Genomic DNA, 25229 nt, shown 5'->3' with positions numbered 1-25229 from the left:
CTGCAGAGGGCAGCTTCTTCTTGGTGAGGTCCGTCAAGGGCTTTGCCAGGCTACTATAGCATGGAACAAACCTCCTATAGTACCCAGCGGTCCCCAAGAAGGACATCACCTGCTTCTTGGTCCTGGGGGTGGGCCAGGATGCGATGGCCTCCACTTTCTCAGGCTCGGGCTTCAGTGTTCCCCCGCCTACCCGGTGACCGAGGTACTGGACCTCGCTCATGGCCAGCTGACACTTTCCCGGCTTGATGGTCAAACCTGCCCGGTGGATCCGCCTGAGCACCTGTGCTAGATGCTCTAGGTGGTCCTCCCAGGTGGGACTGAAGACGGCAATGTCATCCAGGTACGCGGCCGCGTACCCTTCAAGTCCCTTGAGCAGGGTGTTGACCATCCGCTGGAAAGTGGCAGGGGCATTCCTCATCCCGAATGGCATCACCGTGGACTCGTACAGTCCAAATGGGGTAATAAAGGCAGAGCGTTCCCTGGCCTTGGGAGTCAGGGGGATCTGCCAATATCCCCGGCTCAGATCCATGATGGTCAGGTACTGAGCCCCGGCCAACTGATCGAGCAGGTCATCGATGCGTGGCATTGGGTACGCATCGGCGACCGTGACAGCATTGAGCCCCCTGTAGTCCACGCAGAACCGAGTGGTTCGGTCCTTCTTAGGGACGAGGACTACAGGCGAGGCCCAAGCGCTGTTGGATGCCTGGATCACCCCCAGCTCCAGCATCTCGTCAATCTCCTGGCGCATGTGTTGCTGCACCTCCAGGGAGACCCGATATGCTGAACGCCGGATCGGGGGATGATCCCCAGTGTCCACGTGATGGACAGCCAAGTCAGTCCTTCCGGGCTGGTTGGTAAACAACCCCCGGAAGGGGTGTAGGGTGGCCCACAGCTGGGACCGTTGGTCCTCCAAGAGCTGGTGGCCAACCTCCACATCCTCAATGGATCCGCCTGCCCTAACCTGGGCTAGCATATCCAAGAGGGTTTCCGCTTCTCCCTCCTCGGGCAGGTTGCACACGGGGAGCGCACATGCCTCCCGCTCATGATGTGCCTTCATCATGTTCACATGGAAGGGCTTCCGCCTTCCACGGGCAGGGTCCAGGGTGACCAGGTACGTCACAGGGTTGAGCTGCTGGTACACGAGGTATGGGCCTTCCCAGGCTGCCTGAAGCTTGTCCTGTGGTACGGGGACCAGTACCCACACCTCTTGACCCACTTGGTAGGTCCTCTCACAAGCGTTCTGGTCGTACCAACGCTTCTGATCGGCCTGGGCTTGAGCCATATTGTCGTGTACCAGTTGCGTCAAGGCCTGCATTTTGTCCCGGAAGCGCATGACATACTCGATAACCGACACTCCAGGGGTGGCCAAATCCCCTTCCCAAGCCTCTTTCACCAGAGCCAGGGGGCCCCGCACACGTCGCCCGTACAGGAGCTCAAACGGTGAGAATCCTGTTGAGGCCTGTGGAACCTCCCGGTAAGCAAATAACAGGTGTGGGAGATACCGCTCCCAGTCACGCCCATGGGAGTCGACCAACATCTTAAGCATCTGCTTTAAGGTGCCATTGAACCGCTCGCACAGGCCATTAGTCTGTGGATGGTACGGGCTGGCCACCAGATGTCGCACCTGGACTTGCTTACAGAGGGCCTCCATCAGCTGGGACATGAATTGGGTCCCCCGGTCAGTGAGCATTTCCTGGGGAAAACCCACTCGGGAGAAAATCTCCAGCAATGCGGTGGCCACCTTGTCAGCCCGAATGGACGACAAGGCCACTGCTTCTGGGTACCGGGTGGCATAGTCCACTACCGTCAGTATGAAGCGTTTCCCGGAGCTGCTGGGGATGGCCAGCGGGCCGACCAGATCCACAGCCACCCTCCTGAAAGGCTCATCGCTGATTGGCAGAGATACTAGTGGGGCTTTGGGGTGTGGCCCCGCCTTCCCCACTCTCTGACAGGTTTCACACGAACGGCAGTAGGCAGCCACATCGGCCCCCATTTTTGGCCAGTAGAAATGCTGGTTTAACCTGGCCTTGGTCTTAGCGATCCCTAGGTGTCCGGCCATCGGAATCTCATGTGCGATCCGCAACAACTCCGTCCGGAACGGATAGGGTACCACCAACTGTCGGTCCCTGGGCCACGCCTCCGGTGAACCCTGCTGGACCGTGGCCCGGTACAGCAGTCCTTGGTCCCAGACCACTCGCTCCGGGTCCGAGTCCGAGGGAGGCTGTGCCGCCTGCTCCTTTAGAGCTTTCAGGCTGTCGTCAGCTTCTAACGCTGCCTGAAACCCCTGACCAGATGTGGCCAGAATCGACGAGACTGTCACATCTTCGGTCAGTACCCCGGGACCTGTGTCCTGGCCTCCACCTGACTCGGCTGCCACTTGGTCAGAAGGGGAAGAGCTATCGGACCTCCGGGAGGCCCCTTGGCTTCCAGCACTCCCACTGCGGGTGACAGCGGCCACAGCCGCTGCGACCGTGGGTCGTGCCTGCTCCTCCTCCGTTCCTGACCAAGTCGCCGGTTCAGGCAGACCTACCTGGCTTCCTGACACCCCGGTTGTGGGGGAACCCTGCACCGAGATCTTACCTGGGAGCACTTCCGCTCCTGGACCGGCCCCAATCTCACCTGCCTGTTCCCCTCCTGCAGCAACAGAACCCCGGTGTGAAATCTCTGGGGACCCCACATTTGCTGTGGTAGCCCCCACCCCACACACTGGTCCTCCCCCTGCAGCACCCTGCTCTCTGCTTATCCCTGCAGAGGGCAACAGATCCCAGCTCACAGGCTGATTACTTGTAGAGGCATTGTCACACCTTTCTCTGACCCCCTCCCCTGTCACAGCTGCAGCTGTGTGTGTGTCTATGGTGTCTGTGCAAGCAGAAATATCAGAGTTCACTCCCTCCTCCCTTACATCATTCATAGATAACACATTAACATTGTCAGGAGTCATGTCAGCACTGGCTGAAGGTTCAGCCTTTGGGGCGGGGCCAAACTGGGAGGTTATTTGCCCCAAATCTGTCCCAAGTAGCACGTTTGCAGGGATCCGATCAGTTACCCCCACCTCCCTCACCCCTCGCCCTGCGCCCCAGTCCACATAAATGTCAGCAACAGGCAGCGCCGGGTCAATGCCTCCAATCCCGGAGACAGCGAGGGTTTTTCCAGGGATCAAGTCTTGGGGGGACACCATCTCAGGCCGCACCAGAGTCACCTCCGAGGCGCTGTCTCGCAGTCCTATGGTCACAGACTGGCCGACGGTGACAGGTTGGAAGCTGTCCAGGGACCTACCACCACCCCCACCCACACAATACACCTTGGGCGGCCCTTGGGACGGGGACGGAGCCGGGGCCTTGGGACGCTGAGGGCACATGGCCTTGAAGTGTCCAGGTAGGTTGCACTGGTGGCACCGTCTTGGTTCTGCCACGGGCCTGGAGAGGGGAGTTGAGGGGGACACCCCCTGCAGTCTAGGGGCAGGTGGGGCAGTCGCAGAGTTCATCTTACCCCCTCTCCAGGTGCTGCTGGTGGCTGCTCTCCTGGCCTCAGGAGCCCGATTGTTGGTGTAGTCATCTGCCAGGGCAGCTGTAGCCGTGGATCCCTTTGGCTTCTGGTCTCGGATGAACTGGCGGAGATCCTCAGGGCAGTTCCACAAGAGTTGCTCCGTGATGAACAAGTCCAGGATCTCCGGTCCGGTGGAAAGCTGCAGGCCTTGGGTCCAGTGGTCGGCAGCTCGGGCAAGTGCCCGCCTGTGGTCAGCCCAGGAGTCCTTTGGTCCCTTCTGTAGGCTCCGGAACTTCTTGCGGTAGGACTCTGGAGTGAGGTTGTACTGTTGGATCAGGGCCCGCTTGATGGTGTCGTAGCCCTGATCTGCCTCAGCAGGCAAGTCCCCAAGGACATCCAGGGCCTTACCCCTTAAACGGGGGGTCAGGTATTTGGCCCACTGGTCCTTGTTCAGATGATGCTGCAAGCAAGTCCGTTCAAAAGCAGTCAAGAAAGAGTCCAAGTCTCCATCCTTCTCCAGCACTGGGAAGTCCTCAACACGGACCTTTGGAAGTTTGGTGTCTCGAAGGTCACGTGTGGCTGATGAGGGCCGGAGCTGAGCTAGCTGCAGCTGGTAGTCACGCTCTGCCTGGCGCTCTTCACGCGCTGCTTGCCGCTCACGCTCGGCCATGAGTTCCTTGTAGCCCTCCCGGTCTCCAGCCTGGCGTAGGGCCATAGCCATTTGAAGAAGGCTATCCGAGCCTCCCAGGCTCGGTGGAATGGCACGTGGTGATCTGCGGCCCGCTGCGGAGCCTGGTGCTTCACTGTCCATTGCAGAGCGGAGGGCTGGCGTCTGGCTCGTTGAGGAACCTTGGGTGAGCTCCTCCTCATCTTGTCCAGCAGTGCCAGGTTGCGCAATGTCCTCGGCAGAACGGTTTTCTGGCGTCGAGCTCCTGGAGGACTCGTGGGCAACCTCCTCATTGCTGTCCACAGCACCGTCCTCCCTCTCTTCGGCTCCTGCTTTAGCATTGGCCAGTTGCATAGCTCTGCTCCTGGTGCCATCAGCCATTCTTGCAGACTTTTGGTCACTGACACAGAACTGACACCTGATGCCTCCACACACCTTACAGTATCTGCACTCTGACACTCTAGTGTTGAGCTGGTCTGAAGACCCCAGCAGCCACAGCTGCTGCAGGCAGTCTTTAGTGTCTGGGAGTATGGGTCTCACACTCACACACACTATTATCTCGATCCCACCGCTATGCCACCAATATGTCACAAACCACCGGGGGGGTCACTCAGAAATCCCCCGCGCTGGCTACCAGTACGTCACAATCGGGGGGTAACAAGCAGGAGTCAACCCTCCTTTATACCTCCCGACCGACAGACAGAGCACGTGACGCGCTCTCTAGCGCCCCTCTTATAGTCAGGCCAATTATGGAATTGCCCGACAATAAGCAAGGAGGCCGCTATACTACTTATGCCGATTATTGAAGGGTCCCCGGTGAGAGTAAGGTATATATTCCCCCGACCTCCGCGGGCGGAATATATAATATCTTCCCGAATCTCACTGGCCTCCCCACAATAATCCTTGGCACAACTCGCTGCCACCAACCGCTTCACGGTAACTATTAGCCGAACACACAGACGTGGGATTCAAGATCGAGATAACAGAACAGCCCAAGATTAATTATATAATTTAATCGCCTAAAGCACACTAGAAACTACAATATATACAATAGGGAATCTACAGAATATACAGTTATGTCAGAGTACAGTTACAGATAAAGCATGGGTTACAAACAGGTATACAATTACATCAGTTACCTTGTGTGTCTGGCCACAGGGGGGCGCTGTAGACCAGGTTTCCAGGAACTCTCTCACAGGTCTGTCCCAACCAGGCCCCCGAGCAGGAGAACGCTGGAAAATGGCCGAAGTAGGGTTATCAACCTGGGCAGATCCAGGTCCCCTCCTACCTTAGTGACCTCAGAGGGAGCACTGCCACTCCCCCTGCATGGATCAGAATTATCCAGCAAAGGGGATTTTGGCTATAACTTTGCCTGGGAGCGTCGTAGGCAGACGCCAATGCTCTCATTGTGACAGTTATGAATTTAGCTACAGAACGAGGGGACTCATGACCTGTCTGCCAGTTCCCCATTGGCTGATATCACGCCTGGGGCATTTCCCAATGTCCTGTTCCCATAAAAAGGGGGTGCCGGCATCGTCCACATGCGGAGACACCATTTTTATGGTTGCCATATTTATCGGAAATATGGCTTGCGAGATATGAACCATTTTTTACTGGAGTCGTTCTGTCTGGCTATTTCCAGAGCCTTGCTAATTAGATAGCAGCTCCTACTACAGGGTGACGGCAGGGAGTCATCCTGTGTCCATTGTCCCAAAGCCACCTAATTTCCATATCACAGGACATGGCCATGGAGTTTGTTGCTAAACCAGTTGTGTGGGGGAAAGGGGGGTTGACACCAGGAGAGGGCTTCCTGACATACTTGAATATCATGATTTATCGTCATCTCTCCGGATTTACCTCACACACATGTAAGATGAATTCTTATATCATATACTTTTGTTTCCTTACTGCCTTCAAAGGAGGATGATCTATCCATATTCAAACACCCTTTACACATATTACAAGGGAAAAAACCCGGATTTAAATTCAACGGGTTTATTCTGATTTTCTGATGATGGCTATGGACGAGCAGATCCTTCAAATTTCTGCTACGTCTAGCCGTTACTTTAGGGTAATCCGGAATACAATCCCTCAAAATAGGGTCTGATTTCAAGATGTTCCAATGCCGTTTCAAAATGGATAGAAATCCCCCCCATTGGTTATGGAAGGTAGTAATCAACCGAATGGGTTGGTCCTGCTTAACTTTTGGACCTGTATATAGAAGGGCATCCCTCGTGGTCTCATTAGCCCTTCTAAACCCCCTTTTGATCCATCTCCTACTATATCCCCTATGTAGGAATCGATCCCTTAATTCCCCAGCTTGGTGATCAAAGTCTTCTTGTTTGGAGCAAATTCTTTTAGTTCTAATGAATTGGGAGATAGGGATTCCCTTCAAAGTGGATTGAGGGTGACAAGATGTTGCATGGAGTAATGTGTTTGTTGCTGTTTCTTTCCTGAAAACATTTGTCATGAGATCACCCTCCTCAGTGGCTATGACCCTTAGATCCAAAAATTCCACTTCACGGCCGAACCTATAAGAGAGTCTAATATTTCTATTGTTATTGTTTAATTTTCCCATGAACCGATGTAATTCGTCTTCACAACCCTCCCAGACAAACCAGATGTCGTCGATGTATCTGATCCAATTCTGGACCAGACACACCGACTCCACCGGGTCAGCCTGGAAGATGTCTCTCTCCCATAGACCCAAAAAGAGGTTCGCGTAAGATGGGGCGCATGACGCTCCCATCGCCGTCCCCTGAGTTTGGACAAACATCTCATCCTGAAACATAAAACAATTATGCGTCAGAATGAATCTCAATAGATCCAGAATCAGGTGAATAAGTTCTGGATCCAAACTCGTAGCCTGTAGAAAAAAGGAACTGGCTTCTAGTCCATCTTGATGCTTAATAGATGAATATAGAGCCTCTACGTCGGCCACCACCATCAGAGCTGTCCTTCCTATATTTAAATTATCAAATCTCTGTAGGGCTGCCGTTGTATCCTTTATATGAGACGGTAAAGCTTCGACCAACGTCTTTAAGTAAAATTCTACAAAGTCACATACAGGCTCGTTCAAACCCCCATTGCCCGACACAATGGGCCTACCGGGGGGATCTAATGGATTTTTGTGGAGTTTCGGTAATAGATAGAAGGTCGGCATTCGTGGATTTAGTCTCAAAATTCCTTCCCTCAGTCTATTAGTAATGGTGCCTTGTTCCACCGCCCGATCTAAGATCCTGGTCAGCTCCCTCTGGAAATCTTGAGTAGGATTATATTTTAATTTTCTATAACAAGTAATGTTATGTAAAATTTTGTGAGCCTGAATCTCATATTGGGCGTTGGGCCAAATAACCAGATTCCCCCCTTTATCTGCTGGTTTAAAGGTCACATCTGACCATGTCTTCATATCCTGTAAGGCCCGTCTCTCTTCAAAAGATAGGTTGAACGGCCCTTGGGATTTTCCTTTGAATTTTTCAATATCACTCGTGACCATTTTTACAAAAACGTCTATGGCCGGGCATGTTGACAGGGGGGGGAAAGTCTTGGATTTCAGATATAAATGTGAGGGTATTCCACCCACCACTACTCCCAAATCGCCATCTGGAATACTTACATCCTCTGTCTCCTCCCGTACTTCACCTTCCTCCGCTAGGGATGTTAGGACTGATAGTGCTTCCTGTTCTTTTTCTGTAAGAACATGTTCTCCTGGAGCAGAACGGTGGAAGAAACGTTTCAAAATTAGCCTCCGAGCAAAGAGATGCACATCCTTAGTAATAGTAAAAACATCCATCGTGTTAGATGGAGCAAAAGACAGCCCCCTCTCCAACACCCGTAGCTGAGTATCAGTCAGGGTACGAGTAGAAAGGTTGATTACCTTAAGCCGGTCATCTCTTTGAAAGCCTTGATGATGGTAAATTTTAGATTGATTTATTGTTTTCCCAAATTTGCTCCGGAGGCTACGTCCTTCCCACGGTTCACTCTCCACTGAAGATGTTTCACCCTCACTCATTGAAGTTATTGAGGAGGCAGAAGCTTGTAATTGTTGTGCTTCATATCTAATTCCAGCTTGTTTTTGAATTTGCCATCTGAATATTCTATTAGAATTAAAATCACCCACATCTCTATGAAATTTTTTTCCTTTTAATTGGCTTATGTCTCCTTCCCATTTTTCAAGATCTTTATCCAATTCATTAAAGAATTTCTTTAAGTTGCCTTCATCCATCTGTTGTTCCATTTTTTTCTCTAAATCACCAATATCCTTATCTAGTTGTTCCAAAACCTTGATGTTTTTATCCATAATAATCTGTATAAATTTATTTGAGCAATCAAGGGCCGCCTCCATCCATCTTTTCGTGAGTACCTCATCTTCTAGGGGGAAAGTGGGATAGGTTTGTATCCTCAAGCCCCTAGGGACAATCTTAGATTCTAAATAATTCTCCAAAGAGATGTTGGTCCACCACACCTTCATTTTTTTATGAGTCAAATTTTTATAAGATATCAGGCTCTCCTTATTGGTAATACGAGAATCAATTAAAACCGATGACCCCTGCTTGAACACATTGGTTGCTTTCGTTCGCCAGGATTGTTCCTTGGCCTTAAAATCCATTGTGGATAAACTGGACACCCCTCTGTAATAAAACAGATACCAGAACATGTACATCAATTGTCCAAATTCTATGACCCTCATACTTAGGTTTTACACCAAAAACACTTTATCACCACAAGAACCATTAGGGACGGTGTTTTACCTAAAAAGCTAGACTTTATTTTATGGACTAGAAGCCAGTTCCTTTTTTCTACAGGCTACGAGTTTGGATCCAGAACTTATTCACCTGATTCTGGATCTATTGAGATTCATTCTGACGCATAATTGTTTTATGTTTCAGGATGAGATGTTTGTCCAAACTCAGGGGACGGCGATGGGAGCGTCATGCGCCCCATCTTACGCGAACCTCTTTTTGGGTCTATGGGAGAGAGACATCTTCCAGGCTGACCCGGTGGAGTCGGTGTGTCTGGTCCAGAATTGGATCAGATACATCGACGACATCTGGTTTGTCTGGGAGGGTTGTGAAGACGAATTACATCGGTTCATGGGAAAATTAAACAATAACAATAGAAATATTAGACTCTCTTATAGGTTCGGCCGTGAAGTGGAATTTTTGGATCTAAGGGTCATAGCCACTGAGGAGGGTGATCTCATGACAAATGTTTTCAGGAAAGAAACAGCAACAAACACATTACTCCATGCAACATCTTGTCACCCTCAATCCACTTTGAAGGGAATCCCTATCTCCCAATTCATTAGAACTAAAAGAATTTGCTCCAAACAAGAAGACTTTGATCACCAAGCTGGGGAATTAAGGGATCGATTCCTACATAGGGGATATAGTAGGAGATGGATCAAAAGGGGGTTTAGAAGGGCTAATGAGACCACGAGGGATGCCCTTCTATATACAGGTCCAAAAGTTAAGCAGGACCAACCCATTCGGTTGATTACTACCTTCCATAACCAATGGGGGGGATTTCTATCCATTTTGAAACGGCATTGGAACATCTTGAAATCAGACCCTATTTTGAGGGATTGTATTCCGGATTACCCTAAAGTAACGGCTAGACGTAGCAGAAATTTGAAGGATCTGCTCGTCCATAGCCATCATCAGAAAATCAGAATAAACCCGTTGAATTTAAATCCGGGTTTTTTCCCTTGTAATATGTGTAAAGGGTGTTTGAATATGGATAGATCATCCTCCTTTGAAGGCAGTAAGGAAACAAAAGTATATGATATAAGAATTCATCTTACATGTGCCTCTAAAAATGTGGTCTACTTGGCAGAATGTCCCTGTGATCTTAAATACGTGGGTCTAACAACACGGGAATTAAAAATACGGGTAAGGGAACACGTAAGGGACATAGAAAAGGCCAAGACAGCGAAAGAAGGGGAACATCTTAAGTCTATCCCCAGACATTTTCAGAGATTCCATCAATGTAACCCTCGTTCTCTGAGGATAAAAGCGATTGACCAAATTAATCTGGGCCCAAGAGGTGGCGACATTGGGAAGGCACTTGCCCGTCTGGAAAGCCAATGGATTTTCAAGTTGGGTACTGTATCGCCTCATGGTCTAAACGAACATTTTGGCTTTAATTCCTTTTTAGAGTAATATGGGAATCGAGGGTCTACACAGTACCCTCCTTTTTAATGCCTTGTTTTTAGATGATTAGGATATTATTGACGTATATGTAGTGACAGCAAGTAGCGCTTAGTGTTTTCAGGAGCCTCTCTTTAGGTAAATCCTATGGGGAAGCCAATGTGGTAATGTATTGGGTGAAGTCTGTAACAAGTGTTAATTAAGTGTTTTTGTTATTGTTGCAGCGGACTTTATCCTCCTTGAAATTGGAGCTGAGGCCGGAAAGAAGTTTTTAAGAACTGGTTGGTTACCTGGAGTGAAAATGGAAGACTTCTTAAGATTTATGACGAATATCTGGGGATGAAACTGGATTACCACCCATGAAGAAAACTCTCGAAATTTACTATTATATAATGTGGTTTTTGGCTGTGGATGCAGTATTCGTTATGTGACTTTTGGGGACACAAATCGCATGAAAAGTCTCTTTTTAGGATTTTTCATGTGTCTATACAACAGCGTTTACAACCCTTCCTGTCCCAGTGTCTCCTTCTAGGGCCTTTCTGTTTTGTTTTGCTTCCTTGTTCCTTTTCTGCCTTGCCCCGCTTCTCTGCATATGATTGCGTATGCATTGGTAAAACATCCTTCATAATTCCCCTTTCCTGCGTCTTTTCTGCGGCCCCCTGTCCGGTCTCTGTCTTGTCCCACTTGACCTTCTCTTTCTGCCCGCCCCGTCCTATCCCTTCGTCCTGTGAGATGGTTCCCTTGATGAAGAGCATAGGGAGGGTATGGTTATCACCAGTATGGAAGATTAGATGTATTGTAACATTAGGTCTGATTTGTAGGTTAGGCACGTCTCACTTTTCACGAACATACGGCACATGATCCCCTGTACGCGGCCCTTTCTGACCTACCGGGTGCCCACTCCGATGTTGTGATAATCTTGCAGCGCCCTGTGTTGTGGTTGGTTACCATGGTAGGAATACCGTGGTGGCTGACACGCAGAGTGCGCTCCAACCACCGGAACGGGGAGAGGGCTATGATGGACCTGGAGGTACAGACGGGTCCGCGTCATGATTGGGGGCGGGCTACATTTGCGTCATACATTTACATGGTAAGGGGACTCCAGAATCCGCGTCACCAGAAGTGGGCGGGCCGCACGTAACTCCCCATGTCCGCGTCACGATTGGGGGTGGGCCATATTCGCGTCATATACCTATATGGCAAGGAGATCCCGTATCCGCGTCACCGGAAGTGGGCGGGCCACACGTACTCCCTTAGGTTTACAGGATGGGATTTTGACTGGGCAGCGCGTCACTTTGAGAGGCGGGCCGGATATACGCCATTGGATGGGCGTTACCTAGAGGCTCCGGCACCACTATTAAAGGGCGCTTCTTTCAACATTATGCACACACGTCCCCTGAAGAAGTAGGGAAACGCGCGTTGGGACAACGGACGGTCACACCAGTACTAAGTCAGGTCAGTGTATCTCTACATTACCGTGGGCTGTATTAATCCTTTTGGGGAAACAATGTCTAGCAGCGGGGACGCCCGGTTACTGGGAGTTACCCTGCTGGCAAAATAATTATCCAGGTTTCACTTTCGTTGTTGTTGGCATCATTCAGCATTGTTCAGGTAGAATTAATTATATTTGTGAAAATTGGAATATAGATGCCAGGGAAAATGGTAACAGTGATTTGATTGAGTTTAGTTACATAAACAGTATTTTCCTCCAGTGATAGTTGCGGTAATGTGGAGTTACTGGTATAATATGAGTATGTTGACATGTCCAGTGTGATTACAACCTTGCTTGACACATGTAACTGTTAATATATATATATTTTTTTATATGAAAAAAATAAAGTCTAGCTTTTTAGGTAAAACACCGTCCCTAATGGTTCTTGTGGTGATAAAAGGTCTACAGTTAGGTCTGTCCCTCAATTCCCTCAAGGGACAGGTGTCGGCTTTGTCGGTATTGTTCCAGCGGTGTATCGCCCGACTGGCTCAGGTGCGCACCTTCATGCAGGGCGCATCTCACATCATCCCTCCTTACCGGCGGCCCTTGGATCCCTGGGACCTTAATCTGGTCCTCACGGCCTTACAGAAACCCCCTTTTGAGCCTCTCAGGGAGGTTCCTTTGTCTAGACTTTCACAGAAAGTTGTCTTTCTAGTAGCCATAACTTCTCTTAGGAGAGTTTCTGATTTGGCTGCGCTTTCTTCGGAATCCCCCTTTTTGGTGTTTCACCAAGACAAGGTGGTTCTTCGTCCGACTCCGGACTTTCTCCCTAAGGTGGTGTCTTCCTTCCACCTTAACCAGGACATTTCATTGCCCTCTCTTTGTCCAGCCCCTGTGCATCGCTTTGAGAAGGCGTTGCACACCTTGGATTTGGTGCAGGCGCTCCGAATCTATGTGTCACGCACCGCCATTTTTCGGCGGTGCACCTCACTTTTTGTGCTAACCACGGGTCAGCGCAAGGGTCTCTCTGCTTCTAAACCGACCCTAGCTCGTTGGATTAGGTCAGCTATCGCCGATGCCTACCAGTGTTCTCAGGTGCCTCCCCCGCCGGGGATTAAGGCGCACTCGACCAGAGCTGTCGGTGCCTCCTGGGCTTTCAGGCACCAGGCTACGGCTCAGCAGGTGTGTCAGGCTGCCACTTGGTCCAGTCTGCACACTTTTTCGAAGCACTACCAAGTGCATGCTCATGCTTCGGCAGATGCGAGCTTGGGCAGACGCATCCTTCAGGCGGCTGTCGCCCATTTGTGAAGTTAGGTTTTGCCTACTTCTCAGTTTGGTTTATTTCCCACCCATGGACTGCTTTGGAACGTCCCATGGTCTGGGTCTCCCATGGAAGGAATGATAAAGAAAAAGATAATTTTGTTTACTTACCGTAAATTCTTTTTCTTGTAGTTCCGACATGGGAGACCCAGCACCCTCCCTGTTGCCTGTTGGCAGTTTTTTGTTCCGTGTGTTTCACCGGCTGTTGTTAGTAGACAGAGTTCTGGTTTTGCCGAGTTTTACTCTATCTCTACTTATGGGTGGATGTCCTCCTTCAGCTTTTGCACTGAACTGGGTAGATTGTCATCCAGGGAGTGTATATAGCCCGGAGGGAGGAGCTACACGTTTGAGTGTAGTACTTTGTGTGTCCTCCGGAGGCGCTAGCTATACACCCCATGGTCTGGGTCTCCCATGTCGGAACTACAAGAAAAAGAATTTACGGTAAGTAAACAAAATTCTCTTTTTTTGCCTTATTTAAAAAAATACACATTTGTTATCGCCGTATTCAGAAATGCCCAATATATCAAAATATAAAATAAATTTATCTGATCGGTAAAGGGTGGAATGACAAAAAAAAATCAAACCCCCAGAATTACGTTTTGAGTCACCGCAACATTGCAATAAAATTCCGTAAGAGGCAATCAAAACATCATTTCTCTGACGCCTCATTGGGGGACACAGGACCATGGGTGTTATGCTGCCTATCCATAGGAGGACACTAAGTAGATGCAAAAGCATAGCTCCTCCTCTGCAGTATACACCCCCTGGCCGGGCCAGGCAACCTCAGTTTTAGTTTAGTGTCTGTAGGAGGCACTTCCTTTCAAGGTTTGTTATTTTTTGAGGGCGACGGTTTCCTTTTGGGACCGATCTCCCACTACCATCAACGGGCGGGAACGTGGAGTGTCGCCTCCACGTACCCCTTCCTGCGACGCTGGATCCTGGGCTGGACGACGGGTTCCACAGACACCGATTTTCCAAAGCCCAGGGTAGAGGCCTGTGCCCCTATAGCCCAATACCTCAGCCCCTCTTTGCAGGCTCTGAGTTGAATATGGCTCCATTTCCTCAGCCCGTCTTTGCAGGCTCTGAGTTGAATATGGCACCGGTGTGACCGGACACAGCAAGCTGACTCTGCTATTTTCACTGCCTGGACTGAAGCAGTGTTTTAAGGTGAGATCCCCCTGACTGGTTTCCCAGACAAAGGGAGAAAAGACGCTGCAGGGAAGCCTCCCAGGACATTTACAGTATTTATTATGAGAAAGTCCCTTGCTGAGTGCAAGGAGGAGAGCCCCAAGGATCCTGCACACACAGTGTTAACTTTTCTCTAACTTGCTGGCTTGAGGAGGGAGGAAGTCACTCCTGTTTGCAGAAAGTCCTGCAGATAATTTCCCGGTGGCAGGGGGAGGGCCCAGGGCTCAGGGACTCGCGCTGTTTATTTGATCTGTTTATTTGCTCTAGCAGAAAAGCCGGCTGATAACCACCAGTGACAAGCTGTGTGCTGACTGGAGGGGAGGGAGGAAAACTATCAGAAGCTCCCTTCCTGCCGTTTTTTACCACCCACAGCAGGGGGGGCACACTGACTTCATCTTCGCGCTCTTTTAGTGCTAAGCCCCGCCCCCCGCGGCATGCCCCCCCCCCCGGAAAGCATGCTAAGATCTCCATAGAGCTTAATCCTTCCTGAGGACAGGGCCATCGGCTGATTCTGGTGAGGTGCTTGCTTCACTTTTAGCTCTGCTGAGCATTGCTCCCCCTCCTGGCATACTCCTATTAGGAACATGCAGAATTCTAAGGGCACTAAGAGTGCTAAGGCCCACATAGTCTATTATTCAGCCTGCACTGCCTGCCACGCTGAGCTACCACGTAAACACAAAGACCTCCCTGCCACCACCGCCGCAACAGTCAGCCCAGAGCCTAGGGCTCCCAGCCCACCGGAATGGGCACAGTTTCTGTCCCAATCCATGGAAAAACTGTCACAGAACCTGGTGCTGGCTATGCAATGTCGTCCTCCACACCCTTCTGGGTCCCTGGACGGAACGCAGCCTGAAGATACCCCTATTAAGGATCCTTCTGAGGTAATCCGGGCACATGCTTCACCGGTTGCAGGGATCAGGAAAAAAGCACACTGCCGGCTGTCTCCAGCGGGCTCTCCCTCGGGAGCACACAGGGCAGGCTCTCCCACACGCTCCACGGCTTCTGAAGAGCTGGAGGAGGGAGAATGCTGGTTTCAGCCTCCCCAGATGATCAAACTGCATCAGACTCCCTAATCGCAGCAATCAACCAAACTCTGCATGTGGAGGATCCCCCATCCACTACCACTGACCATGCGGTCTCCTTTAAGAGGGCAAGGAAACCCCAAAAAGTTTTTGCTGATCACCCAGAGTTTCAGGATATCCTCACAAAGCAAAGGGAGAAGCCTGACAGGCGCTTCGGTAACCGAAAACTCATGGAGTCCCGGTACCCTTTTGCCTCACCTGCCCCTAAGGGCTGGGCAGATCCGCCCTCGGTCGACCCCCCAGTCTCCCGCCTTACCACAAAGACGCTCCTGTCTTTACCCGATGGTTCCTCCATCAAGGACCCGACAGACAGACAGGTGGAGCACCTCGCCCGCTCTGCTTTTGAGGCTGCGGGTTCCTCCCTCTCGCCCTCCTTTGCCGCTGTGTGGGTCGCAAAGGCGATCTCGGTCTGGGCAGAAACCCTTAACACTTCGCTTGAGGAATCCCAGTTCACTCATACCTTCACAGAGGTAACAGCTCAAATTGCCGCTGCGGCGGAGTACCTCATTCAGGCCTCCATGGACGCTGCTACCTGAGCAGCGTTTGCCGCCTCAAATACCATAGCCATCCGTAGAGCTCTCTGGCTCCGACAATGGCGAGCGGACTCTGCCTCCAAGAAGTCTCTCACGGGCCTTCCCTTTTTTCCAGACCGATTGTTTGGCAAACGTCTGGACAAGCTAATTTCTGACGCCATGGGAGGAAAGAGTACCTCCCTCTCCCAGCTGAAGTCCAGGACGTCCTTCACCAGACGTCCACAGTCCTCGTTCCGCTCCTTTCGGAGCTCATTTGGTTGGTCAACATCCCGTGCTGTCCCCGCCACCAGCCGCGGACTACGCAGGGACCGACCTTCTCAGCTCTCCCCGAAACACACTTTGTCATGGCAGCCTAGACCGAAACAGTCCAGGACTAGGGAGACTCGGCCACAACGTTTTCCCCCTCATGACTACTTCGGCACCTGTGTCCAACCCGACGGCCGTCACAGGGGCTGACGAAGGCTTCATAGCCGAAACGGCCGTCGGGTTTGACACAGGCCCTGTGCTGATCACCACTCCTTTCCAGGTAATATTGACGCTCTGAATTATCTATTGTCCCTTTGGCGTCTGGTGCGCCAGGGTCCCTCCTCCACTCCTCACCTTGCACACTGTGCAACCTACATCTACAATCTTAGTGTTGAACACTTAGTGTACACGGTTGCCATGATCTCTATAGGAGGTAATCTATCTTAGATTGGGACCCTTGTTCTTTGATGCCCAGTAGTTTACATGTTTTTCCTGGAGGACTGCTGACTTCTTGATCGCATATATGTAAATTGTGTTTCATATGTAATTGTTATGTACCACATGTATGGATTTGTTAATGATCTGTCAGCAGTTGGGTAAGATCCCTAATATTTAGTGATCACCTGCCGATGTCCACACTTGTTCTGTGCCGCTCCGCACCTATCCACTCAATAAAGTTTTTCACTTTTGTACCTTGGACTTTGGTCGTAATTTTCTCCTGTTTGTACATAAGTATAACGACTTGTCCTAGTCCCCATCCAGTTGTTGTGAACATTATGGTTGCACTATACTGTCACATGTTTTTTTGGTAAATCATGGTGTGGCTGTGGCTTCTCTTGAATATCAACTGCACCTCCGCCCACTGCAGCTAGCCCTTCTAGCGGCCTGGGACAAGAGCCCCTTCTCCCTGGACAGACATCTTCACCTGACGCCTTCAGTCAGGTACGCACTCCGCTGGTGGCTTCAGTCCTCATCCCTATCGAAGGGGAGATCTTTTCTCCCAGTGAACTGGCTGGTCCTGACCACGGACGCCAGCCTCTTAGGCTGGGAAGCAGTGTACCGGCACCACACTGCTCAAGGACGTTGGACGCCCCAGGAGTCTTTCCTACCCATAAACATCCTGGAACTCCGCGCGATCTTCCTCGGCCTCAGAGCGTTCTGCCCTCTGCTAGTGGGTCGTCAGATTAGAGTCCAATCGGACAATGCGACAGCTGTAGCCTATATCAATCGGCAGGGGGGCACCCGCAGCAAAGCGGCTTATCTCGATGCCCACAAGATCCTCAGCTGGGCCGAATCGTCGGGATCAGTGATATCAGCGGTACACATACCGGGGGTAGAGAACTGGGCAGCAGACTTTCTAAGTCGCCAAGGCCTGGCCGCCGGAGAATGGTCTCTCCACCCAGATGTGTTTCTACACATCTGCACTCGCTGGGGCACACCAGACGTGGACCTAATGGCCTCAAGGTTGAATGCAAAGGTACCCGCGTTCATAGCCAGGTCACGCGACCCGCAGTCCATCGGCGCGGATGCTCTAGTCTGCTCCTGGCACGAATTCCACCTGCCTTACATATTTCCACCTCTACCCCTGCTGCTGCGGGTAATCAGGAAGATCAAGGCAGAGGGAGTCCCGGTGATACTGATAGCACCGGACTGGCCCAGGCACGCCTGGTACGCCGAATTAGTACAAATGCTCACAGACGCACCGTGGCGCCTTCCAGACATCCCAGACTTGCTGACCCAAGGGCCCATTTCCCATCCGAATTCCAGAGCCCTGAAGCTGACGGCATGGCCATTGAGACCTGGGTATTAACAAGAGCGGGATTCTCCCCCGCAGTTAGTTCCACCATGATCGGCGCCCGAAAGCCTGCTTCATCCCGCATTTACCACCGTACGTGGAAAATCTTCCTTTCATGGTGCAGAGAAACTAACGTCCAGCCTATGCCTCTGGCCTTCCCCAGAATTCTTGACTTTCTACAGTCTGGCTTGCAAGCGGGGTTGGCTTTCAGTTCCCTTAAAGTGCAGGTCTCAGCGCTCTCAATCTTCTACCAATGCCGCCTGGCTCAAAAACCGCAAGTCAAGACCTTCCTCCAGGGCGTTTCCCATATAGTTCCCCCATACAAACGGCCACTGGAACTATGGGACCTCAACCTCGTTCTGGACGGTCTCCAGAGGTTTCCCTTTGAACCCCTCAAGGAATCCTCCCTTGCTCTTCTGTCCTGGAAGGTAACATTCCTGGTGGCAATTACGTCCATCAGACGGGTTTCGGAACTAGCCGCATTCTCTTGCCGCGAGCCTTTCCTGATCTTTCACCAGGACAAGGTGGTTCTGCGCCCCCTTCCGGATTTCCTTCCAAAGGTTCTTACCCCGTTTCATTTGAACGAGGACATTGTTCTGCCTTCCTTTTGTCCACACCCGGTTCATAGGGTGGAAAGGTCTCTGCATTCGTTAGACCTCGTCAGAGCTCTCAGATATTACATATCCAGGACAGCCCCCTTTAGGAAAACGGACTCTTTTTTTTTTTGTTCGTCATTCCTAAGGGGCCTAAGAAGGGACAGGCAGCTTCAAAGGCGACTCTGGCTCGCTGGATTCGCTTTGCGATCCAGGAAGTCTACCGCTTGCAACTCAAGCCCATTCCTAGTGGGCTGCGGGCTCATTCCATGCGAGCAGATGGTGCTTCGTGGGCCATTCAGGCTTCAGTGGAACAGGTGTGTAAGGCTGCGACCTGGTCTAGCCTACATACGTTTTCAAAGCATTACAGAGTCCATACCCAGGTTTCAACTGAGGTAAATCTGGGTAGGAAAATTCTGCAAACGGCAGTAGAGCACCTCTCTCAGTAGGCGCTCCAGGCTGTCTGGGACTGGTTCCTAGTCCTTGGGTTGTGTTGTCTTCTTTTATGTTTCCCACCCATGGACTGCTTTAGGACGTCCCATGGTCCTGTGTCCCCCAATGAGGCGTCTGAGAAAAACGGATTTTTGTGTACTCACCGTAAAATCGTTTTCTCTTAGCCATCATTGGGGGACACAGCACCCACCCTGTTGGGCCTTGGTTCTCTCAGTACCTTATTTGCTTATGACTCTTCTTTTCTCATGTTCCTCTGTTGAGAAGTTTTTACTGTTTTTTTTCTCCTACTGCTTGTGTACTAAAACTGAGGTTGCCTGGCCCGGCCAGGGGGTGTATACTGCAGAGGAGGAGCTATGCTTTTGCATCTACTTAGTGTCCTCCTATGGATAGGCAGCATAACACCCATGGTCCTGTGTCCCCCAATGATGGCTAAGAGAAAACGATTTTACGGTGAGTACACAAAAATCCGTTTATCAACCCAAAAATGGTCTAATTAAAAATGTCAGCTCAAGGTACAAAAAATAAGCTCTCACCCAGATAACACAAAATTAGAATGTTATGTGTGCTGGAAAATGGCAACAAAAGCGCAATTCTTTTTTTTTGCAAATCTCTGAATTTTTTTTTTTACCACTTGCTGTATTTTTCGGACCATAAGATGCACTTTTTTTCCCCCAAATGTTGGGGGAAAGTGGGGGGGGCATCTTATGGTCTGAATACAGGGCTGCGGGGAATGAGGGTGCTGCAGTGGAGCGGGTCATCGGGGGCACGAGCAGGCTGTAGCAGCCTGCCGTGACCACGTGGACCCGCTCATTTAATATGCACGCCTATCATCCCTCAGCGCTGAAGCTGGCACTGACAGGTGGGCGGGATGATGGGCGGGGGATAAACAGCTGGCTGGCATGATCACCGCTGGCAACTACAGCCTGGAGTGATCATGTGTGGCTGTATTCACTGCTCCCCGCGCATCATCATCAGCGCGGGGTGCAGTGAATCAATACACATTACTCACCGTTCCCCTGCAGCTCCGTGATCTCCTCCGGTCAGCCGACTTGCGTGGAGACTAGCGCTGCGCACAGCGATGACGTCATCGCTGTGCGCACGTGTCCACACGGGACAGACAGGAGGAGATTGCGATGCTGCAGGAGAACGGGGACGGCTCCACTTAGCGGCGCTGCCACTGACATAGACGGTAAGAAGAGCGGTGCTGCAGGGAGTGAGGTAAGGTGAGTATGAACGTTTTATTTTTTTATTTTTTTTTATGTGGCACAGGATGCGGCCATACACCAGGATGATGGGGGTATATGAGCAGGATAGGGGTTTATTATGAGCAGCCTGGGGAGTACGGTATATGAGCAGCCTGGGGAGTATATGAGCAGGATAGGGGTTTGTTATGAGCAGCCTGGGGAGTATATGAACAGCCTGGGGAGTATATGAACAGCCTGGGGAGTATATGAGCAGCAATGGGGAGTATATGAGCAGCAATGGGGAGTATGTGAGCAGCAATGGGGAGTATGTGAGCAGCAATGGGGGGTATGTGAGCAGCAATGGGGGGTATGTGAGCAGCCTGGGGAGTATGTGAGCAGCCTGGGGAGTATGTGAGCAGCCTGGGGAGTATGTGAGCAGCCTGGGGAGTATGTGAGCAGCCTGGGGAGTATGTGAGCAGGACATTGCCCCATAAGTGTGTCATGACCACATTTTTTGCTTAAAATTTTATTTTCCCATTTTCCTCCTCTAAAATCAGGGTGCGTCTTATAGTCCGAAAAATACGGTACATTTAAAAGAAACCATACATGTTTGGTATATATGAACTCGTACTGACCTGGAGAATCATAATGCCAGGTCAGTTTTACCTCATAGTGAACAATAATAAAAAATTTCCTGTACAATATGGGGCAGAGTAAATAGTGTCATTCAAAAGTACAACTCTTCCTGCAAAAAAAAGTAAGGGCTCATATGGCTATATTGACGGAAAAATAATAAAGTTATAGCTCTTGAAAGAAGGGGAGGAAAAAACAAAAATGGAAAATCGCCTGGTTGTGAAAGGGTTAGACTGGTGTCACGTTCGATGTGAGTGCATCAGATGCGACTCTCGGTTTCCACTGTGCTGTGAGTGTAAGCAGAGTGTCATGCCACTGTGATGCGATTGGATCACAGCTGCGGAGGAGAAGGCGGGCACTGTGGCGGAGAGGGAGGGATTAATCTTCCTACCTCCTCCAATGCCAGCTGATGCGATTATCGCACTGCACTCTGGTGTCATCCGAGTGCAATGCGATGTTTCTCTCCCACCCATGGACTTCTATGGGTGCAAGTGAAAACGGATCGGATTCCACCTCCCAGTAGCATGCTGCGACTGTTTTCTCGGTCCAATTAGGGCAGGGAGAATAATTGCAGATGGGAATAACATGGGTCCTGGTGGAAATGTGATTTTTTTTTTTTTTTTTTTTTTTATCACATTCCACTCAGACCGTTTTACTCGCCGTGTATCCTAGACCTTAAACTATTGACAATCTGCAAAATGTGTAAACTCAGAGGACACTATTTTAATTTAAACAAAAAAACAGCATGACAAGGCTGATAGCGACTCTTAATGCCCAAAGCCACTAACTTGAACCAATTGTGGGTAGTACGGCCCTAGAGCTCTACTGTATACCAAGATTGAGCATACATAGGCCTATGCCATAAATTTACTATAGGAAGGAAAATAAAGTTACATGTACTCACTACCTGGCGCAAAATCTTAAACAGCAAAGAGGTTTTAGGCTATGTGCGCACGGGAGATTAAACCTGCGGATTTGTCTGCAGATTTTCTGGATTTTCAAGATAAATCTGCAGGTTTTAGCATGTACAGACACTCCCCATGTTATCCTATGGGACATGGGGAGTGCTGTGTCCATGCTGCGGATACGTGCGGCTGCGGATAAGTGCTGCGGAGCCTCACGTAATTGCATGTCAATTATTTCTGCGGAATTACCTGCGGAAATTCCGGCCCTCCACTATGGATATAGGGCCGGGACTTGCGCAGGTTTTCCGCAGGTTTACCGCAGCTATCTCGCTGTACTACCGCAGCTAAAAATAGCTGCGGATTCTGGCGAGTAGCTGCGGGAAACCTGCGGCCGTAGCTGCAGATATATCCGCAGGTGCGAGCTCCCGTGGGTACATAGCCTAATAGTTGTGAATACTTTTTTCCTCCATTCATCCTGCACTATGTGACAAAAAGGCTCTTTGTTTTTGTTATTTCAGATGATAAATGGATTACGCAAGTTTGACATCCAGTACTACGGTGATCCTGAGCTCCAGCCCATCCGCAGCTATGAGAATGCTACACTAGTGCGATTCCTCTACCAACTTTCCAGTGTTTTAAATGAAAGGGTAAGGTTACATTTTAGTGTTGGTTTCCCACTGTCAGAATTGTCATCCCAGTTCAGTTTTGGGTACTGGTGTTTAGAACTTATATTTTGATGTTTATTCATGATTTGTTTTTCATCTGTCATTTCATTGTCTTTCAGTTTGGCAGTACGTTGGCTTCACTATGCAAAAGACCAGACTTCTTAGGAAGGTTTTGTAGTTATCATCTGATCAGCAGGCCCACTGCAAGAATGAGCCCCATGCCATCCAGTAATACCTACGACCCAACAATTCCCCGAGTACGGCTGCGATTCCTTGCCAATTATCGAGTCCTGATGTATTTGGTTCTTTTCTACTTTGTATGCTGCAGCATGTCGTTTATGGGACCCGTATGCTGTACACTCTTCCTTCTTTTTGTATATGTTTTCTATGCAGTGATCATGACTTTTATCACTGACCACCGTAGACCACACCAAGATTGATGCCTTTTTTAAATATAATTTTTTTTAATGCCGTAGACAATGTATTTTAAAGTAAAACCAGTGCTCACAAATAAAATCAACACTTTATGTATGTGGTTTGTGAATTTGCTATGGAAAGTACTCTAATTGCACTTTGAGCCTCAGTTCAGGCACTGTGTAGATACAAAACGCTAAAGAACTACCCTTGAAATTTGTATGCATAACTCTTGTTGTCAATTTCTGTGTGATTTTCCTGTCTTTATTTACGTTTATGCAATTCAGAACAGATGGGAAAATCCACACCAAACCAATGTGGGGTTTTTTTCTGCTGAATGCAGTTTGTTAAAATCCTATTTACTTGCATTGTACAAGATTTCGTTCCAGTTAAAAAAAAAAAAAAAATAGTTTCTAAAAAAGTTATTTGTGTATTCAGTGGATGTTTAACCATTTGAAAATGGGTTAGATATTTTAGAAAATGTTCCATTCCAGAACATGATCAAAAATGTGTGCCTTAGTCACACTTTTTTATATCTGTAATCTATTCTTTCGCAAGAGTTAACACTAGTGATGAGCGAGCACTAAAATGCTCAAACGGAGTAGGTCGAACACTCGATTGTTTGATTCGAGTGATGAGTATAATGGAAGTCAATGGGAAACTCGAGCAGGGCTGGCACAGCAGGAAAATCGCTGAAATGGATGTAAACAGCATGGAGGGGGACACCTGGTTGCATCTCTGACTCCCAGGTTGCTGCCGGAAACAATGTTATCAGAGTATTACTCCTCTTTGACATACTGACAAAACATACAAAACCAAAGATAAATGGATTTTACAGCAAACATTTTTAAAAAGATTTTTCCTGTATAATGACTTGTATTTAAGGCAAAATAAAAAAAAAAAAGCCGCCTCAACCCCTTAATACCTGGGCCATCTTTCACTGTATTTCCTTGTCTCCTATGACTATGGTACATGAGAAAGTGGAAGGGGAAATAATACACCTAGTGGTAGTCATTGGTAAATGTAATTTTACTATTTTATCTGGGCACATCTGTGGTGTGTGTGACATGGTCAGACACATCCTGTTTAATTTATGAAGGCGGGATTCTGAAATTCACAAAGTCTATGTGGACAATGCAAGAACTGTAAAAATTAGAATTAAGGCTATGTGTCCACGGGAGAATGTAGCTGCGGATTTTTCTGCATCAAAATCCGCAGCTTTCCCGCAAAATCCGCACCTTTTCAAAGGTGCGGATTTACGGCGGATTTGATGCGGATTTTGGTGCGGATTTTTTTTTTTTTTCCCCCCAATTTTAAAGCCAAAATCCGGATGAAAATACGCAACAATAATTGACATGTTGCAGATTTTTCCAGATCAAAATCCGCACGAAATCCGCTGCGGAAAAATTCGCAGCGTGGGCACAGCATTTCCAAAATGCCATAGAAATGGCTGGGAAGTGCCTGAGCTGCAGATGTTGGGGAAATCCGCTTCTTTTCCGCGAGAAATCCACGGCAAAATCCGCGCATTTTCCGCAGCGTGGGCACATAGCCTAAGAGTGACTCCGATACATTCTGTATTAGACATAAAGGAGGGTCTCCTACACATTCTGTTAAAATTGTTAGGTAGTTGTTACTCCTAGTACATAGGCTTTGAATCTAAGTTTAAGGGCTGCCAAAAATTAGGAGGGACTACAATACACCCTGGAAGACACGTAGGGAAGTCGTCAAAAAACATTTTTAAGGAGTGAGACTCCTAGATTGGTAAAGCCTGTGCACTTATTGTAATGTCTGAAAATCATTTCCCTCTGGGGGTTATACATCTATATATGCAAGAGAATTGTTGTATACATCCTAAAAAAAATTGAGGACATCATACACAACCTGGAGAAATTAAGAGCAAGGGCCGCCTGATGACCCTCTAAAGATGAACCGTATACGCTTTTTCTCTGACTCCTCATTGGGGGACACAGGACCATGGGTGTTATGCTGCCTATCCATAGGAGGACACTAAGTAGATGCAAAAGCATAGCTCCTCCTCTACAGTATACACCCCCTGGCTGGGCCAGGCAACCTTAGTTTTAGCTTAGTGTCTGTAGGAGGCACATCGTTCAAGGTTTTGTTATTTTTTGAGGGCGACTGTTTCCTTTTGGGACCGATCTCCCAATAACATCAACGGGCGGGAACGCGGAGTGTTGCCTCCACGTACCCCCTCCTGCGACGCTGGATCCTGGGCTGCCTTTTACTGGACGACGGGTCTCACAGACACCGATTTCCCAGGGCAGAGGCACAATTCCTCAGCCCCTCTTTGCAGGCTCTGAGTTGAACATGACACCTGTGTGGCCGGACACAGCAAGCTGAGTCTGCTATTTCCACTGCCTGGACTGAGGCAGTGTTAAGGTGAGATCCCCCGACTGGTTTCCCAGACAAAGGGAGAAAGACGGTGCAGGGAAGGCTCCCAGGACTACTGAATTTACAGTATTTATT

The 25229-nt window shown here is 49.3% G+C and overlaps 1 protein-coding gene across 3 annotated transcripts in view; it reads left to right on the top strand.

The window, feature by feature from the left end:
* Positions 1-22858, top strand: part of SMPD4 (sphingomyelin phosphodiesterase 4) — a 91375-nt gene extending 68517 nt beyond the window's left edge. For 2 of the 3 annotated variants that reach the window (XM_075321770.1, XM_075321762.1), the window contains 2 exons: positions 22185-22313; positions 22451-22858. In XM_075321770.1, coding sequence (XP_075177885.1) covers positions 22185-22313; positions 22451-22771 — 450 coding nt within the window. In that variant the 3' untranslated portion in view covers positions 22772-22858. Of the gene's footprint in view, positions 1-10526; positions 12117-22184; positions 22314-22450 lie in introns of those variants that run through there. The other variant, XM_075321779.1, reaches the window with a different exon arrangement.
* Positions 22859-25229: the final 2371 nt, after the last annotated feature.

Source organism: Anomaloglossus baeobatrachus, chromosome 1 (assembly GCF_048569485.1).
Source record: "Anomaloglossus baeobatrachus isolate aAnoBae1 chromosome 1, aAnoBae1.hap1, whole genome shotgun sequence".
NCBI classification, from domain to species: Eukaryota; Metazoa; Chordata; class Amphibia; order Anura; family Aromobatidae; genus Anomaloglossus; species Anomaloglossus baeobatrachus.
The sequence above is the reverse complement of the archived record's forward strand: the minus strand, read 5'-3'. Positions and strand labels throughout refer to the sequence as shown.